General features: G+C 39.9%; 1 protein-coding gene across 1 annotated transcript in view; it reads right to left on the bottom strand.

Moving 5' to 3' along the window:
* Positions 1-18,981, bottom strand: part of LOC135466484 (X-ray repair cross-complementing protein 5-like) — a 27,019-nt gene extending 8,038 nt beyond the window's left edge. Inside the window, exons 1-15 of the mRNA XM_064743984.1 lie at positions 18,627-18,981; positions 16,703-16,810; positions 16,045-16,119; positions 14,564-14,605; positions 12,754-12,808; positions 12,336-12,429; positions 12,014-12,092; positions 10,211-10,318; positions 8,998-9,074; positions 7,123-7,206; positions 6,694-6,790; positions 5,808-5,922; positions 5,022-5,110; positions 2,378-2,506; positions 927-1,038 (exon numbers count right to left, since the gene is read on the bottom strand). Of these exons, the coding sequence (XP_064600054.1) occupies positions 927-1,038; positions 2,378-2,506; positions 5,022-5,110; positions 5,808-5,922; positions 6,694-6,790; positions 7,123-7,206; positions 8,998-9,074; positions 10,211-10,318; positions 12,014-12,092; positions 12,336-12,429; positions 12,754-12,808; positions 14,564-14,605; positions 16,045-16,119; positions 16,703-16,810; positions 18,627-18,701 (1,339 nt within the window). The 5' untranslated portion in view covers positions 18,702-18,981. The remainder of the gene's footprint in view (positions 1-926; positions 1,039-2,377; positions 2,507-5,021; positions 5,111-5,807; positions 5,923-6,693; positions 6,791-7,122; positions 7,207-8,997; positions 9,075-10,210; positions 10,319-12,013; positions 12,093-12,335; positions 12,430-12,753; positions 12,809-14,563; positions 14,606-16,044; positions 16,120-16,702; positions 16,811-18,626) is intronic.
* Positions 18,982-19,202: the final 221 nt, after the last annotated feature.

Here is a 19,202-nt window from a genome sequence, read left to right as displayed (position 1 = left end):
GAGAAACCCAATACCCTTCTTGTTCTCCTACGTGTAGGTAGGCATGTGCATAAAGATTGCAGCACTATATGAGCCTTTTCTTGATTACAAAAAATGGTAAATCTGGCAAAGTCCATAAATCTCAAAAGCAATAAACTCAGAGAAACCCTGTATACATGAAATTGTTGCCCTGAATGGAAGCTTAATTTCTAGAGAGCATGTCTACTACAGAAAACAAACTTAAGTTTCCATAACTGGTCAGTTTTTGAATTGAAAGTCTATTAATTAAAATCAATAAAAAAATATTCACAAAGCCTACAAAACTAAAACCAATAAACCAGTTCAGCCTTCCATCAGTTGGCCCTGCACGTGTACACAGGTGAAATGAAATATAAAAAAAAAACACAAACAATACATAACTTTCTATTGCTGTATGTTGGAGATCTATGTATGATTGCCAATATACAGGAGCTAAAAAAAAGCTCAACCTGCCATCTTAGAATGTGCACTGACACACCATACCTTAGACTAGGGTGGGGCATCCGTGACTCAGTTGCTTAGGGCACTAGCGCAGCGTAATGACCCAGAAGCTCTCACCAATGCAGTCGCTGTGAGTTCAAGTCCAGCTCATGCTAGCTTCCTCTCCAGCCGTAAGTGGGAAGGTCTGCAGCAACATGCGAATGGTCGTGGGTTTCCCCTGGGCTTTTCTCGGTTTCCTCCCATCATAATGCTGGCCGCCGTCATATAAGTGAAATATTCTTGAGTACAGCATAAAACACCAATCAAATAGATAAATAAATTAATTAAACTAGGGAGCAAAAAAAAGGCCTAACCTGTAATCCTGTGTGATAGACAGTCCCAATATACAAGAGCTAAACGAAAAGTTTAACCTTCCATCTGGCTATGTGCATTTACACACCATACCTTAGACTACAGACCCTATTTACCTCTAGGGGTATCTTCCACTGGTATCTTCCTGAAGTCATCAGCAAAAGGCAGGAAGATGACATGAAACCCTGGAGGGGTCAGCTGTACTTTACGTTCATCTTGTTCCTCTTCCTGGTAAGCACATCAGACGGTATATACATGTAGTAACAGTTTCAGATATACGGTTATAAAGCTGTGGTGTTTACACAGTTACAGTGCATTTGCAGACAGTTGGACATCTGATTATAAGTAGTCATATCAGACACATTATAGAGTAACGGTACATTTCGTCACATCTGGTTATACTGCAGTCATATAAGACACATAATAGAGTAACAGTACATTTTCAGACATCGGTTTATCCAGCAGTAATGTCTGATACATTTTAAAGTAACAGTGCATTTTGTGGCATCAGGTTATAGTGCAGTCATATCAGACATATCATAGAGAAACAGTCCATTTTGTGACATCTGGATATACTACAGTCATACCAGGCACATTATAGATTAACCATGCATTTTCTGACATCTGGACATACTGTAGTCATATCAGGTATTTTGTGACATCTGTATGTACTAGAGTCATATCAGGCATTTTGTGACATCTGGATGTACTGTAGTCGGACACACTGTAGAGTAACAATTCATTTTCACACATCTTGTTATCCTGTAGTCATATCAGACAATGTAATGTTGTGACAATCTATAGTGAACAAATGTTTTTGTTTACATTTGTAAGACTATAATCTAACTTCAAGAATAGAGAGCTCTCCTTGTGTAATTGACTGGGTAATGATTGGGTAATAATAGACTAGCCTGCAGACTACACTGTATCCCACATCGAAAATACAGATGCAAAAGTTGTACAAGTGTGTCATGTTAAATATTCATGAATCCACGTCAAACGACATGACAAAAAAACATTACATGGTGCCAGAAGTTTAAAAGAACAGTAAGAGATGGCAAGACTCTGATGGCAGGAATATCGCTGACAGCTGGGTGAGATGGAAGGAGCTGATGCACCTCGTGTTCACTGGCCGGGCTCTCGTGTTCACTGGCCGGGCACTAGTGTTCACTGGCCGGGCACTAGTGTTCACTGGCCGGGCACTAGTGTTCACTGGCCGGGCAGTCGTGTTCACTGGCCGGGCACTAGTGTTCACTGGCCGGGCACTCGTGTTCACTGGCCGGATGTATGATCGGATCCTACGCCCATCATACCCAGATCCTACGTCCATCATACCCAGATCCTACGCCCATCATACCCAGATCCTACGCTCATCATACCCAGATCCTACGTCCATCATACCCAGATCCTACGCCCATCATACCCAGATCCTACGTCCATCATACCTAGATCCCATGCCCATCATACGCAGATCCTATCCCCATCATACGCAGATGCTACCCCCATCAAACGCAGATCCTACGCCCATCATACCCAGATCCTACGCAGAACTGTACTGGTGACATACCTGGGGTAGAAGAGCAACAAAATATGGTGGAGAGTTTTTTCTGGGAATGTAACGGCATATGGGCACCACATCTCTGTCTAAGCACTTTCTTAGGAGGCCAGTGAATAGGGTGGTACTGCCAGAAATCATCTGCAGAAAAGAACAGGGAAAAGATTTTCCTAATATACTGCGCCAAACATTCTACCCCTCAGACGCACCCAAATAACAGTGCACCCATCAGATTATGTAGATAAATGGATGTTAAATTTATAAGTAATATTGACTCTATAATTTGCTATATATTTAAAGACATTAAGTTAAGATTTATTAATATCTAAAAATATTTTAGCCCAAAAGGTTTTCGCGCGCGAAACAAGCAGTGTCTCTCATTCCTAGTTTGTATGCGGCCATGCTATCATACCTCATTCCCTTGCACTTCCTCGTTTGTCTACGGCTATGCTGTCATACCTTATTCCCTCGCACCCCCTGGTTTGTCTACGGCTGTCATACCTCATTCCCTCGCGCCTCCTAGTTTGTCTAGACCATGCTGTCATACCTCATTCCCTTGCACCTCCTAGTTTGTCTATGGCTATTCTGTCATACCTCATTCCCTCGCGCCTCCTAGTTTGTCTAGACCATGCTGTCATACCTCATTCCCTTGCACCCCCTAGTTTGTCTATGGCTATGCTGTCATACCTTATTCCCTCGCACCCCCTGGTTTGTCTACGGCTGTCATACCTCATTCCCTCGCGCCTCCTAGTTTGTCTAGACCATGCTGTCATACCTCATTCCCTTGCACCTCCTAGTTTGTCTATGGCTATTCTGTCATACCTCATTCCCTCACACCTCCTAGTTTGTCTACGACTATGCTGTCATACCTCATTCCCTCCCACCTCCTAGTTTGTCTAGACCATGCTGTCATACCTCATTCCCTTGCACCTCCTAGTTTGTCTACGACTATGCTGTCATACCTCATTCCCTCACACCTCCTAGTTTGTCTACGACTATGCTGTCATACCTCATTCCCTCGCACCTCCTAGTTTGTCTATGGCTATTCTGTCATACCTCATTCCCTCACACCTCCTAGTTTGTCTAGGCCATGCTGTCATACCTCATTCCCTCGCACCTCTTAGTTTGTCTACGACTATGCTGTCATACCTCATTCCCTCCCACCTCCTAGTTTGTCTACAGCTATGCTGTCATACTTCATTCCCTCGCGCCTCCTAGTTTGTCTGTGGCTATGCTGTCATATCTCATTCCCTTGCGCCTCTTAGTTTGTCTACGGTCATGCTGTCATATCTCATTCCCTCACGCCTCCTAGTTTCTCTGCAACTGTGCTGTCATATCTCATTCCCACAGACTCCTTAGTTTGTCAGTAGCTATGCTGTCATATCTCATTCCCACAGGCTTCCTAGTTTGTCTGCAGCTATGCTTTCATATTTCATTCCCACAGGCACCCTAGTTTGTCAGTAGCTATGCTGTCATCTCATTCCCACAGGCTCCCTAGTTTGTCAGAAGCTACAGTGTATGCTGTTATATCTCATTCCCACAGCTAGTTTGTCAGCAGCTACAGTGTATGCTGTCATATCTCATTTCCACAGCTAGTTTGTCAGCAGCTACAGTGTATGCTGTCATATCTCATTCCCACAGGCTCCTTAGTTTGTCTGCAGCTATGCTGTCATATCTCATTCCCACAGGCTCCCTAGTTTGTCTGCGGATATGCTGTCATATCTCATTCCCACAGGCTTCCTAGTTTGTCAGCAGCAATGCTGTAAAATCTCATTCCCACAGGCCCCTTAGTTTGTATGCGGCTATGCTGTCATATCTCATTCCCACCGGCCTCCTAGTTCGTATGCGGCTATGCTGTCATATCTCATTCCCACAGGCCCCCTAGTTTATCTGCAGCTAAGCTGTCATACCTCATTCCCACAGCGCCCAGCGGCTATGCTGTTATGCCCATGTACATTCCCTTCAATGCAACAGCAACAGTAATTTTATCAAAAGGATACTGAGCTCTGCATGTTTCGGTTTGATTGTTGGGACAAGGAAAATGACTGTACGTCCTCAGTTAACAACATAGCTGACATCCATCAGTCAGTAGACATATAACACGTGGTACCCGCTTCGCAGTCTTACAAAAACAAAGGTTTTTATTTATTTATTTGATTGGTGTTTCACACCGTACTCAAGAATATTTCACTTATACACTGCCATTATGGTGGGAGGAAACCAGGCAGAGCTTGGGGGAAACCCACGACCATCTGCAGGTTGCTGCAGGGCCTTCCACTTACGGTCAGAGAAGAAGCCACATGAGCTGGACTTGAATTCACAGCGACCACAATGGTTAGAGGCTACTGAATTACTGGGCCACAGAGTCCCCTAAAATAAAATATTATCTGTCCACGCCATTGATGTAGATACGATAACTTGAATTTATGTAACCTTTGTGTGAACTGAACAATCGTTCGCCAAAATTTCTGAGGGCAATAGAGGGGGCTCTTACTTGATTTTCAATCAGATTGTGTTGAATAACAAATACTAAATATAAATTGTAAAATCTTACTGGTTATTAAAACAAGACGTGATAAATTAAACTCAACTTTCATACATGTAAGCAGCAAATTCCTGCTTTTTAGGTAGTTAATTCGCTCAGTTTGGTACTCACAGATTCATCAGGATACAGAAACTGTGCAGGTTTCACATGGTAATGTCTCTTAAGTAAACTGCGTGGTTTGAAGCCCATCAGAACCAACCCTGGCCAGTCAAAAAACAAAGAAATAAAAAAAATACACAAAAAGTAATGAGTGCAAGAGAAAAGTAAAGATGTGAGCAGGTGATTTTACCCTAATTCAGAAAACTTTTCAACTACCCCTAGGGCTAATATTTTGAAATATTCCTACAGAATTGTGGTGTGTAGAGAAATAATTGCATTGTTTTAAAAAGCTTGCATCTGACAAAAGTTCATCCTTTTTAGCATCATTTTTTAGACTAATTTGTAAAGAAGACGTGTTTTATGGGTCAGAAAGATTGAAGACTTACAGTAGTTGGTATTTAAATCTTCCAATTGTATGGAAATTTCTCCCCAACAGAGAATCTGAAAACTGCTCTTTCTGAGTAAAACATTAAATGCATGTAGCAGTTATTCACTAAGTAACTTGTTACTTTCTTGAAGTGACGCTCACATACTGCTAATTTAAAACTCCTTCCTGCAGTCTTTGTTTTTCTCCAATTATAAACACTCTCCTGACAAGTTTATTGTGGATAACTTACATCAAGATCAGTGAAGTAAACAAGTATGACTTGTAGTAATCATGCAGCTTTAAATTTGTCAATTTTAAATTCTGTTTTGAATTATGCAGCCCTTTATGCAATTTACTTTACAAAATGGTTTCAGCAAGGCCACTGGGATGTACCAAAAATAATGTAAATGTGACTTGTTTCACTCTCTCACCAGGGTCATCAAATCTTTTGATTTCCTTCACTTCATCTTCCTCAAAGCAAATCTGTCGTCCTCCGTACGTCTGAGCCTTTTTCATATCCTGAGGCATCAACACTTCCCCTGTATCCTGCAATGGTTTACCAATATTCAGTACTCTTAGCATTCATTCCATTCTTTACTCGAAGAACTCAATATTCAGTTATACAAACCATGCTATAAAATCAAGCCACATATATTTGTGGTAGGCTAAGGGCTCACCCTGAGGTAAGATTTACACTGTGGTTTGCTAAGAGCTCACCTTGAGGTAAGATGTACAATGTGGTTTGCTAAGAGCTCACTCTGAGGTAAGATTTGCTATGTAGTTTGCTAAAGGCTCATCTTGAGGTAAGATTTGCTATGTAGTTTGCTAAGAGCTCACCCTGAGGTAAGATTTACAATGTGGTTTGCTAAGAGCTCACTCTGAGGTAAGATTTGCTATGTAGTTTGTTAAGGGCTCACCTTGAGGTAAGATCTGATATGTGGTTTGCTAAGGGCTCACCTTGAGGTAAGATCTGATATGTGGTTTGCTAAGGGCTCACCTTGAGGTAAGATCTGATATGTGGTTTGCTAAGGGCTCACCTTGAGGTAAGATTTGCTATGTAGTTTGCTAAAGGCTCATCTTGAGGTAAGATTTGCTATGTAGTTTGCTAAGAGCTCACCCTGAGGTAAGATTTACAATGTGGTTTGCTAAGAGCTCACTCTGAGGTAAGATTTGCTATGTAGTTTGTTAAGGGCTCACCTTGAGGTAAGATCTGATATGTGGTTTGCTAAGGGCTCACCTTGAGGTAAGATCTGATATGTGGTTTGCTAAGGGCTCACCTTGAGGTAAGATCTGATATGTGGTTTGCTAAGGGCTCACCTTGAGGTAAGATTTGCTATGTCCCTTCAGCTCTTCATTATCCTTTTTGGACAGTTTAACGGGGTAAGTTTTTGTGCAGGTCCGCACCAAGTTATAACTGAAATAAAAAGTGCCATCGTAATTATGACAAAAGTGTATAAATAAGTATGGCAAAAGCAATACATGTTCTGTATCGGTGGTTCAAAAGCCATCAGGATATAAGCTGTGTCAAAATCAACAACAGTAACACAAACGGATTTCAAGGCACAAACCTTCAACCTGGCCTGTATTTTGTCTTGGAAGAAAATGGTAGGAAGCTCTCTAAAGAATTTTAGGTTATGAACGTGCATTTCAGTTAATCTTGCGAATTGAGTGTTTGCAGTATTTTCTTCATCTAAAATAATTTAAATTCCAGTGTGCCTTTATATGAATTATGTTACTTTCACTTACACTCCAACTGAGAAGTCAAGTCCCTCTCCCAGGGTGAATGTTAGCCGTCCCTGTGCTCTCTTCTTGTGGTCTTTGGAGCGGACTCTGGGAAGAACATAGACAAAAGAAGGCAATAAATTAACACTAATGCAGCCCTTGCAAATAATGACCGGCATTTGGCAAAAGCTGTCATAAATGACGTGCTAAACTGAATCCTGACGATTACAAAAATGTGATGGCCGGTAAAATGAAAGTATGTTGTACATGTCTTACATTCCACCAACATATTCACCGTGATCATCATCTGATGGCACCTTGTTCGAATATGCATAAATACTGTACTCATACTGCCCTAACATTACGAGTGTGAGCGAGTTAAATGTAACACTGTTCCACAAGCTTCACAGTAATTTAGTTTATGTAGCTGTTTTAAACGGTGGGGAGATAAAATTTAAGTGAATAAACTGTCTTTTTATGACTTGAGGTCACAATATTTTCTGAAATTTGTTGACAGAGAGAAGGGATATGAACACTAGGCTACACAACCCAACCTTTGTGACCCTCACCCAAGAAATTCTTTTGCTCAGCTGCAAGGAGATTTCGGTTGATGATGTACATGTAAACAGTAAACATTTCAACAAGCGTGTGAGTGACAATCTACCATACAGTTTGGCTAAAATCCAAACAGTAAATAAATGGAGGCTTGAGCGCACACAGTATGAGTTGTCAGGAGGTGAGGAATTACTACTCTCGGTCACCTGTCAGATGTTCAGCGACCATGTGTTGAAAATGAAATTTTTTTTTGTCAATTGCCTAGGTCAATACCTACAGTTTTCACACAAATAATTAACAACCAAGAGCCCAGTGGCGAAGCAAAGAGGGAAAGGTACATATATTTATTTATTTATTTATTTGATGATGCTTTATGCCGTACTCAAGAATATTTCACTTATACGACGGCAGCCAGCATTATGGTGGGAGGAAAAGCCCGGGCGAAACCCACGGCCATCCGCAGGTTGCTGGCAGACCTTTCCACTTACGGCTGGAAAAGGTACATATACATGTGGTTTACTGTTTGCTCATCTTGCTATGCATGCAGCTACACCTATCAAAACCAACCCTGTAAAATGGGTGATTTTAAAAGTGCAATGGTAAACACCAATTTGCCGTGGAAAACTGCTTTATTTGCCTTTTTTTTTTTTTTCGGCCATGGCTATTTTTCTTATTTGCTACGGCTGGATGGATGGATGTATGGAAATGGATGGTGGTTTGTTCAGATAGCGATGTACACTACAAGTGTCAACTGTAACATGGGGGGCTTTTTCTTTATCTTTATTTTGTCACATTTGATGTCAAGGGATAGGATATCAGGAATTGTGAGCTCAACATGAGTGCTGTTCAAGGAATGAACAGAACACGAGTTGAACATCACTAGTTGAGAAATGATCTGTACAGGAGCTCATTTGTATGTATGTATGTATGGTGTTTAATGTCATACTTAACAAGGAGTAATTAGGTGTGTATACACATACTGTGGGTCTTCTTGTAGCAGGACGAGTCCTTGCTGCTGAAGTGCTGCCTCCACTGAAGTATCATGCCAAAGACACCAGACCAGACATCCCACCCAATCACATTATACTGTCACCAGGCCAACCAGTCCTGTTTCCTTTCTCTAACCTGTTAGTGCTCAGTACCAAGCAAGGCAACAACCAGTACATATACCACTAAGTTTATGGCATGAAACCACCCGGGTTTGATCCGAGGTCTCCTGACTTCTTGGCAAACACTCTAACCATTAGGCCAGAGAGGCGGTCAGCTCATTTGAATGAATGCAGAGAATTTACTATAACAAAAGGCTCCCTACAGGTACTTGTTTATTACCAGCATGCTGGTTACCTGGTCATAAGCTCCTCCAGTCTTTCTGATGCATCAGGTAAATCTGTCAATTCATCATCAGCAGTGAACAGTAAGTCCTGCAATAACAACCAGATAAGGCTGCATATTTGTTTGGTGCGTCACACTGCAGTTAGGAATGCTCAGGTTTAGGGCCAGAGGAAACCACAACAACCATCAGACAACCTTCCTGGTGAACAGTAAATGACCTCAAATTTCTCCCTTGACTAACGTTCTCATTTTGCAAGGTTCTGGGAGTTCTATTGATCTTAGAGGTAGCTTGGAAAGAATAATGGCTGGAAAAAAGTTTTCAACACCAAACATCATTTGCATTTAAAAATGCAATATTTGGGGTGAAATTTTAGTTCCTTTACCATAAATACCCAGCCTTCTGACACAAAGTGAAATGGGTTGGATAACATTACCACATTCATCAAGGATCACTGGTCCCAGGAGCAGACTAATTGGTCAGCAAGAACATGACAATTTGAACAGAAATGTATAAATGACAGCCACCTGAACACATAGCTCTCTCCACCAAGACTCATGTTCTCATTAAAGAGGTCATCAAATCATCATCGATCCAATTATATAAAACAGGTTTACCTTAAAATAAATTCCATAAAGCCTTCCAGTCTAATCTAGATTTTAACAACTGATGAAAATCTGCTGATCCATTCCAGCCACGAGTTTATACGGCTAATCTAAGAAATCTCGAGAAACCAATGTCTGGAATTTCTCAATTTTGGACACAGTTCTTTATTAAGTAATAAGGGGTCTCTGTGGCTCAGTTGGTTAACGCACTAGCGCATCGTAATGACCCAGGAGTCTCTCACCAATGTGGTCGCTGTGAGTTCAAATCCAGCTCATGCTGGCTTCCTCTCCGCCCGTAAGTGGGATGGTCATGGGTTTCCCCCAGGCTCTGCCCAGTTTCCACCCACCATAATGCTGATCGCCATCGTATAAGTGAAATATTCTTGAGTACGGCGTAAAACACCAATCAAATAATTAAGTAATAATATCAGTCCTGTACATACTGTGTGCATGGTTACCTAAATGCAATCAAATTCTAGCTAATGTGGCTTATATGATAATGTGTAGACCAAGAAATGAACAAGTACTGTATGGTTAAGCAGAAATACTCAAGACCCCACTTTGAGTCAGAACACCACAGCCAAATGCCTCCCAGTACAAACAAAGTTAGAGTACTGCAAACCTTGTAGAATTTACTGATGTCAAATGATTGGCCAGGCTTTAACATGTGCATCAATTCCAGATCTATCCCATTCTCGTTCAGATCGCTGGCTTTTGTCCGGGCTTGACGCTGAAATCAGTTCCAAGTTGAAAGTTGACAAAAATGATATGTGTGGACAGTCAGAAGAATGAAGACTATGCTACAAACCAACATTTGATTTAATACAACACACGTCCTGACTACCGTGACTACTGAGTATGGTTTCCTTCACAAGGGCATGGCATGTCTCCCTGTTCCATGATGCTGATTGAGTGAATGAGTAAGTGCCTCCTTCTTGCAGGATGGATTTCCACCACTCTTTTATCTAGTGCTGCTTCATTGAGATGCCTTACCGAAGGCAAGTAAGCTACCCTGCCCGAGCCATTCTACTGATAGGTCAACCAGTCACTGCACTATCCCCTTCATGCTGAACGCCAAGCGAGGAAGTAACAACTTCCTCTTTTAAAGTCTTAGGTGTGACTCGATCCAGATTGGATCCCGTATCTACCGCTCCCAAAGTGGACCTTCTACCAACTGTGCTATCCGGGCCGGTCTGATGCTGACTGATGGCACAGCACTGCTATTTACTGTGCCGATACAACCTACTGATTTATCCAATGAAAATAAATGTTTGCATCTAGAAAAAAAATTTGGACAATGAAGCAGACTGACTAAAAGCCAATTAGTCATCACAATTTGATTGGATTTGGACACTGTCTTTAGCCACGCCTGGAGCAGAAAGCCCAGTCTGCTGCTGTTATCAAGGGTAGATGTCTGATGAGCTGTTGTTGACGATCGTGGTAACTGTGTGCTGGGTTCATTACTATCTCATGTCTGGTCTAACCAAGAACATGCTAACAGGAACAGATGGGTGATCTGGTGCTATCAAGGGTCTGAACAGATGGTGTCCAATTTTGATCTTGTAAGAGGTTAACAGCAGGCAGAATTCATGTGTAAGGTGGTTATAGCTCTGTCTAACAGCAGGCAGAATTAATGTGTAAGGTGGTTATACCTCTAACAGCAGGCAGAATTAATGTGTAAGGTGGTTATTGTTCTGTTTAACAGCAAGAAAAATTAATGTGTAGGGTGGTTCTAAATCTGTCTAACAGCAGGCAGAATTAATGTGTATGGTGGTTATTGTTCTGTCTAACAGCAGGCAGAATTAATGTGTAAGGTGGTTATAATTCTGTCTAACAGCAGGCAGAATTAATGTGTAAGGTGGTTATAATTCTGTCTAACAGCAGGCAGAATTATTGTGAAAAGTGATTTTAATTCTGAAAATCTAAAATGAAGTTTATCTCAGATTAAACCATTAAACACAGTCCAGGATAACAATTCAATTTATTTTTTTAGAATTTTTTTTAACTGAGTACAATGCTTTCCAAACATTGTATTTTATGGTGGTCAGTTGGTGCCATAGGGTCTCAGTGACGTTTCTAGCTTGAAAGAATTTGCTTTGAGGGTTCATTCAGCGATCATATTCATAGTGGTATATGTATATACATTTTTAATGATGAAACCTAGCAGTCAATATGTGTTGAGTGGCAAAAACCTGATGTGACGTCACTGGTCCTAAAATGGTCAGAAAAGGCCACTGGAGAATCTAAAGTTTCACTCACATTTCACTTGGTTGAAAAAATTCTAAAAAAAATAAATGACAATGTTTAGTAGTCTTTAATCTGACATGTAATTCATGTTAGTGTTTTCTTTACCTTTATCAAATATGATGTACAATCTTTGACTTTCTGAATACCAAGTAAGGCTAACAGCACATAGAATTCATACCTGGAGTTGTGCATTACCAGCATGAGGGTCATCATCATTTGTAAACAGCATCACCCTCTTGAAGTTTATCTTGTGCGTGCTGAAAATCCCAAGGGACAAAAATGGATAAATTCTTCAACAGTTCAGAGTTTGAAAAATGACAAGAGTGCCTACTCAGACAAATTTTCATCTTGACTATCAACTTAAATTGACTTGAAATGGAGAAATGAGATTTGAAAGAGTTAATTGAAGCAGACATGCAATTTAAAGCATCAGTCATGGACAATTTGAATGCCACACCGGAAGAGCATATCCAAACTTAGTATTTCAAACAGTCTTATACCTTTTAGAAAACATGTTGGAACAAGTCCAGAAAGCTTCACTGAGTGAAAACGTTTTGCTGTGACCAAACTCCTCATCAAATGTTTGAATACCATCTGAAATATCAAAAAAAACAACAATTCTTTTACTCTTGCACTACATGTAATTCACAAATAAATCTGTTACAGCATTTACATGTTTAAATGAGTAAAACACATGTACTTACTGTGAATTTGCATAAAAACAGATTGACTGCCAACCTAGTTCCATAACTCAATACAAAGCAAAGTAACATCTGTACCTGCATCATAGATAATCCATGTGGCTCCGTCGGAAAAAGTACAAATTTGTGAAAAGTAAGGATAAAGGTAACAGTTTTGGCCAAACATTTAAACAAATGACTAGGACATTCACAATAAAAATTAACTAATCAAATTCACCTTCTAACATTTTCTCAAGGTCTAAAATTCTCTGAGCCCCAGGCTGGTCCAATTCCTGAAAATCATAAAAAAAAATTGTTTTTTTCGATAACTTGCACAAAGAGGTTGTAAGCTATGATACTTACAATTAAAATTTACCATTGGGTTGACCCTGTTGTAAATATTAACAACTGCCCCAAAAAAGTACAAATACTCGCCTCAAACAGACTCGGCTTGCAAAGATGTGCAATGTAACTGTTTTAAAACAATGTTACAAACATTTATTCACGTGTTGTTGTTGCTAGCTGTTGAATCATTATGATGTAGAACTCTTTTGAAAATGAAGGCAAAAAAAGCTATTGACCAGTACAGTGTCCATTTACACAGGCCACCTTTATATATGAGTCAAATTTGGCCTATGATTGTGATTGTAACAAAAAATTAAAATCCATTACAAATCCTTCATGCAAATGGCGTAAATTATTTTTACAATCAACTGTAAACTCAACTGTAGGGTCTACAATCCATTGTAGCTACAAGTTTTATGGACAGCAGAAACTGAAGTGTCTGGGGTAAACAACCAACCTTTGACAAGTTACTAAATAAAAACTGAAAGTATAAATGATATTGTTAGTACCCTAATTCTTCTAATGCTTGGTAATGACATTAGCAGTGCTGAAAGCAAAATATTACCTTTTGCTCCCGGCCTTTTGGGAAAGTAAAGATGTAACTATGTTGTTCATTAGATGGACTAACCATGTGAGAAAAGAGAAACTAAATATTCCTGTGACATTTACATGTATATTGGCTATAATATATTGGAGACAAAATGAATTGAGCAAATGGACTGGTGGAACTGTGTCACAAAGTCTCACTTTTATCAACTGGTTTCGGCTTGATGGTTTTGAATAAAACACCTCATATTCCTGACAATTATCTACAGAAGCCAGGTGACCAGTGATGAACCCATTCATTATCAAAATTTGTTTTTTTTTAAATCTGTTATTTAATAGCAAACTGAATTTACATATGGTTGGTTTGGAGCTTTTTATGTAGCTGGTAGGGGCCTCCATGGCTCAGTTGGTTAGCGCACTAGCACAGCATAATGACCTGGGAGTCTCTCACCAATGCAGTCGCTGTGAGTTCAAGTCCAGCTCATGCTGGCTTCCTCTCCAGCTGTAGGTGGGAAGGTCTTGCAGCAACCTGCGGATGGTCGTGGGTTTTCTTCGGGCTCTGCCCGGTTTCTTCCCACCATAATGCTGGCCGCCGTCGTATAAGTGAAATATTCTTGAGTACGGCGTAAAACACCAATCAAATAAATAAATAAATAAATGTAGCCGGCAAGGGTTGTCTCCCTTAGTGTGCATGTCACAGGTATTTGCCTTATCATTAAATTGTTCTCAGATCAAGCTTTGAATTTATACACCCTTAGTTGTGCGACCATTAATATGCAAACAAGAGTGTGGTTCTCCAGCCACGATAAAAATTTACTATTTCTTTGAGATTTTTGAGCAAATATTTCACGTGCAAACTCGACAAATAACCATGATAATATGAGAAGAAGAACACATATTGTGAACAGACTCTACGGAGTATTCAGTACATATGTATAAATTCAGTCTTTCTTAGCAAAGATAGGACTACATGTATATACATCTTTCTAAATGCCTTTCCTACATAACCTATGTCAATCTGAAGCTGGATCAAAAGGGGTGAGATACCAACATAACACTTCAAGGGTCAAGGGGCCAGGATCATGGCATCAAACTAGAGTTATCAGATCACTACCACAACAAAACAGTTACAAGAGATGAAACCGCTAAATTCTTACCTGATACACATAAATATTCTTGAAATCACTGTTGGATTTTTTCTGAAAAATGAAATTTGATTAATCCCACATTGGACCACCAAAAAGATTTACAATTGTACACCAATTTTATGTCACTAAATAACAATATCATAAAAGCACAAATTAGAAAAGAAAACCAGGAAAGTTAACAGGACTACAGACAGTTTTTTTTAGATAATCTTGGCTATCAGGCAGAAGAGGTAAGAAAATCAAATCAGGATTCCAAAATAGTATTTCTCTTGTTTTTTTCTTGAAAACCGGATGTTCAGACTTAGCTTAAGCCTTCCCTCACAGGTTACATTTAGGAATTTCAGGGTGTCCATGAAAGGCCGCAAAAGACAGACAGGAGTTTTCCTTGATGTTTAATACTGTTTTCAGCTTTATCATCGGTCAAGTCATGATGCCGTTAAAGTGTTTCCTTGTAGAAAGGCTGCTCTTAAATTTGAAATATTTACAGTGCAGCTTCATTCAAATGTCATGCTGGCTGTAAGTGGGAAGGTCTGTCAACAACCTGCGGATGGTCGTGGGCGTTCCTCTGGGCTTTGCCCGGTTTCCTCCCACCATAATGCTGGCCGCTGTCGTATAAATGAAACATTCTTGAGTACGGCGTAAAACATCAATCAAATAAATAATAAATAATTAAATGAATGTCATGCTGAAGATGCCTAACAGAACGGTCAATCTTGCCACAATATATTGATATCGGGTAAATCAATATTTCACCTAGCCTCCCCTGCGCTAAAAGCACGAAGAGAGGATGAGTACAGAGTGAAGAATCATACCAACGTTGTCGCTGAAGAAACTCCCCCACCCATTCAGCCATGGTCTCCTGATTGTGATCCAGAAGTTCTATAAACCACATGGCCATTTCAGTTCAGTTTGTACATTATTTATTCATTTACTGCCTTTTTAAAAACTTTTTCAATTAATGGATGGAGGTCAGTTTCATGGAGGAAACTGTGCTCTGGGTATAATGGTGGACATCTGGCAAGTTTTGTATGATCATTGCCAAAGGACAAAATGATATGTGCATCACACTGGTGGGAGACAAGTTGTATACAGCAAAAGTTGAACTGCACAATCAACCACAGGAGCTGCACAGAACATGCATCGTCACCATAGCCTCACACACAGGGAGAGCAGGAAATCCACAATTCCCTGCCCAATGCCAGGATTGCACCCCACCTTACGTGTCTAATCGTTTTAGCCACTCCGCCCGTTCAGTGCCACGTCAATTTGAAGGACACTCCAATGGGCTTAGGATAGGATATTATTGTACAGTGAAATACACTTGCGCAGTTGTTTTGTCTTTTAACAAAGGGCACTATATCCAAAATAATCGAGTCATTTCTATGTTCACTGTAAAAAAAAAATCAATGATGTAGTTTGTAATGGTTTGATTTTCAATCTGATATAATCTATACACTTCAAGTATTAAGGGAAATCACTTCATCACTTACTGTTGCATAGAAAACAATGCCAACAACATCTTTGTCACTGCTGATGATCTTGTTTTGTAAGGTTGTCTTGGCACACTAAAACAAATAATGAAAGAAAATGTCTTAACATTATTTCAACAACATTTATTACACCACTCCATGACTTCAGATGCGAGTGTGTCACCGTGAGTACCCTAAATGACCATAAATTTTGTCCTTGACTAACTTGTCAATTTTTCTGATTCTGGGAGTTCTATTGATTTTAGGAAGATGTTTTGAGGTTTGCTTGGAACATGGAATGATATTCTACTGGAGTAAGTTTCAGCACCAAAAATAATATTTCGTCACATTTATTTGCAACTAAAAATGCACCTTTGTCATTTAGGGTTTTGTCAACAAACAAAAATGCTCCCCCCCCCCCAATTTAAAAAAAGGTTATTATGTTTTATACCAAGTGCTAGGCTATTTTAGAAAGCTGCTGCATCCTGCCCTTAAAATGTGTACCTTGCTCCTTTTTTATCAGTATCACATACAATGTTAACAGATAGGCAGTGGAAATTGCCACCCTGCTTCTTCTGTAATAAGTATATCTTTGCTCTGTCCCTTTCGCTTTATAGCTAATGGCCTGTGGCTCACATCAAAAATCAAAAACATTTATGTTCACCAAATCAGCACTTACCTTTATACAGATTTCAAATGAACTCTCTTCATCTTCTTCTGCAGGCTCAAACATTGACTGAGAACAATCGATGAGAAATATCAGTCCATCCTTTTGACCCCAGCTTTGCTGAAAACGCAAGTGGATACAAGCCAGGTAAAAAATCAGCCAAGGGCCTCTGTGGCTCAGTTGGTTAGCGCGCTAGCGCAGTGTAATGACCCAGGAGCCTCTCACCAATGTGGTCGCTGTGAGTTCAAGTCCAGCTCATGCTGGCTTTCTCTCCGGCCATATGTGGGAAGGTCTGTCAGCTACCTGCAGATGGTCGTGGGTTTCCCCCGAGTTCTTCCCGGTTTCCACCCACCATAATGCTGGCCACCGTCGAATAAGTGAAATATTCTTGAGTACGGCATAAAACACAAATCAAAAAGAAAAAAAAAAAAAGAAATCAGCCAGCCTTTGTATATGGGCTCTGTAAAATGGCCAATATGAAAACTGGCTCATTAACAATGACCATTACAAACAATGATAAACAAACTTATATCGCAGTGTCTGGTTAATATTCTTTCTCTTCTTTCATGTCCTAAAGATGAAGAGAAATTCCGTGGCTCAAAATGACCAGTAAGGATAAAAACATAAGAACTAATCTCACTGACTGTGATTCAATAACATTTCATTCATTTACCACTGACTGTAAAGCCTAGTATTTCAGTGTAATCCACAAATGTGGGTACAAAACTAGAACCTATTAGGGAGACTTGGAAAATGATAGTTAAATATTGTTGAACAGCAAACCTTAAGATCCATTTATTGTCAACAGCATATCACAATATAATACAGGTCAGTTTACAAGCGCAGAAGAGCTGTATCCAAGCACAGAACAGCTGTATCCAGCTTAGAACAGCTGTATCCAAGAGCAGAGTAGTTGTATCCAGCATAGAACAGCTGAATCCAAGAGCAGAGCAGTTGTATCCAGCATAGAACAGCTGTATCCAGTTGAGAAAAGCTGTATCCAAGGGCAGAGCAGTTGTATCTAGGTCAGTTTACAAGCACACAACAGCTGTATCCAAGCACAGAATAGCTGCATCCAAGTGTAGAACAGCTGTATTTAGGTCAGTTTAAAAGCACAGAACAGCTGTATCCAGATAAGTTTACAAGGACAGAACAGCTATATCCAAGCATAGAACAGCTGTATCCAGATAAGTTCACAAGGACAGAACAGCTATATCCAAGCACAGAACAGCTGTATCCAAGCAAGTTTACCAGCATAACACTAAGATTAGAGCACCTGTAAACGACTTCAAGCTTCATATTTCAAGCTTCAGCATGCACTATACCTGAGGTTTTATCTAGTCGTCACACTATCAGTGTACAGTTAACTGTGGGAGGAATTTTGGACATGACCGTGGGAGAGTGCACAACTCGAAAACACACAGCATTAACCTGCTGCATGTACTGTTGTTTGAATTCCTTGATGAAAACACATGTTAGACAATGTGACAAGTCTGGCATCATGCCATTAAGCTTATCACAAAAAGTGCTGTAAGTTCCAGTCTGGAAATTCAAACTTACACAGATAGTAGCTTTTTCTTTTGTTTAAGGTTATAACAACGCTAAAACTGTATAGGACTAGAAGTACTGTAATTAAGGGGGGAGGCATATGAAAATGATCTATTGCTCCTCATTGATAACCTTAGCACTCCATGCTGTCTAGTTTTCTTTCACTTGCTTAAATAACTAATGCCATTCAACTAAAATGTCTCCCAACTATTAAGACAAGTTTTCATTTCTTGACAGATCTGCATGGCTCAATCCTGTCAGGCGGAGAGGACATACACTGAATTGACAGACTGAAACCATTGAAATGGGCTGATCGGCATGCTGATGAAACATAAGAGAAAATCGAAATAACATTTTAACAGATTAATTATCAGTACCAAGACCATACCTTATAATCTCCTTCAAACTCTTCCTCATTTTCATCATCATCATCACCAAACTTTGCAAATCCCAAATCTGCCATATTGAACTAAGCACTTCTGAAAATACAAAACGCATATGAGTTTTATGTCTGTTATTCTAATCACTGAAAGTATAGTAAGATGGCAATCACCACATAAGTACATACAGGTAACTACACAAGCAGGAAGCCTAGCGGTGTTCTTTTTGATGAACACTGACAGCCAAAAATTCTAACTTAAGCAGCTTTAACAGCATTGTCAATGCAATAACAACATTGTTAATTTTCTTAAAACACTAGTTTCAATGACGACAAATCAGTGTCATCATTACAAAGCACAAAATACTTCAGTAAAATTTTACCGACTAAGCGAGTAGTACCAAGCAGCCTACATCTATGAGCAAGCACGTCCATGAGGAGAACGGACATCCATGAGCAGACCGGAACATGAAATTTGTTCGTTTACCAATAACTGGGCAAGGTACGAGACTATAGACTTATAAATATAGATATATACTTTGTATTTCGCGCCATATGTTTGGTCATGCGCTCTACACCGTCCTG

Source organism: Liolophura sinensis, chromosome 6 (assembly GCF_032854445.1).
Source record: "Liolophura sinensis isolate JHLJ2023 chromosome 6, CUHK_Ljap_v2, whole genome shotgun sequence".
NCBI classification, from domain to species: domain Eukaryota; kingdom Metazoa; phylum Mollusca; class Polyplacophora; order Chitonida; family Chitonidae; genus Liolophura; species Liolophura sinensis.
Note: the sequence above shows the minus strand (reverse complement) of the source record. Positions and strands in the feature narration are given on the sequence as shown.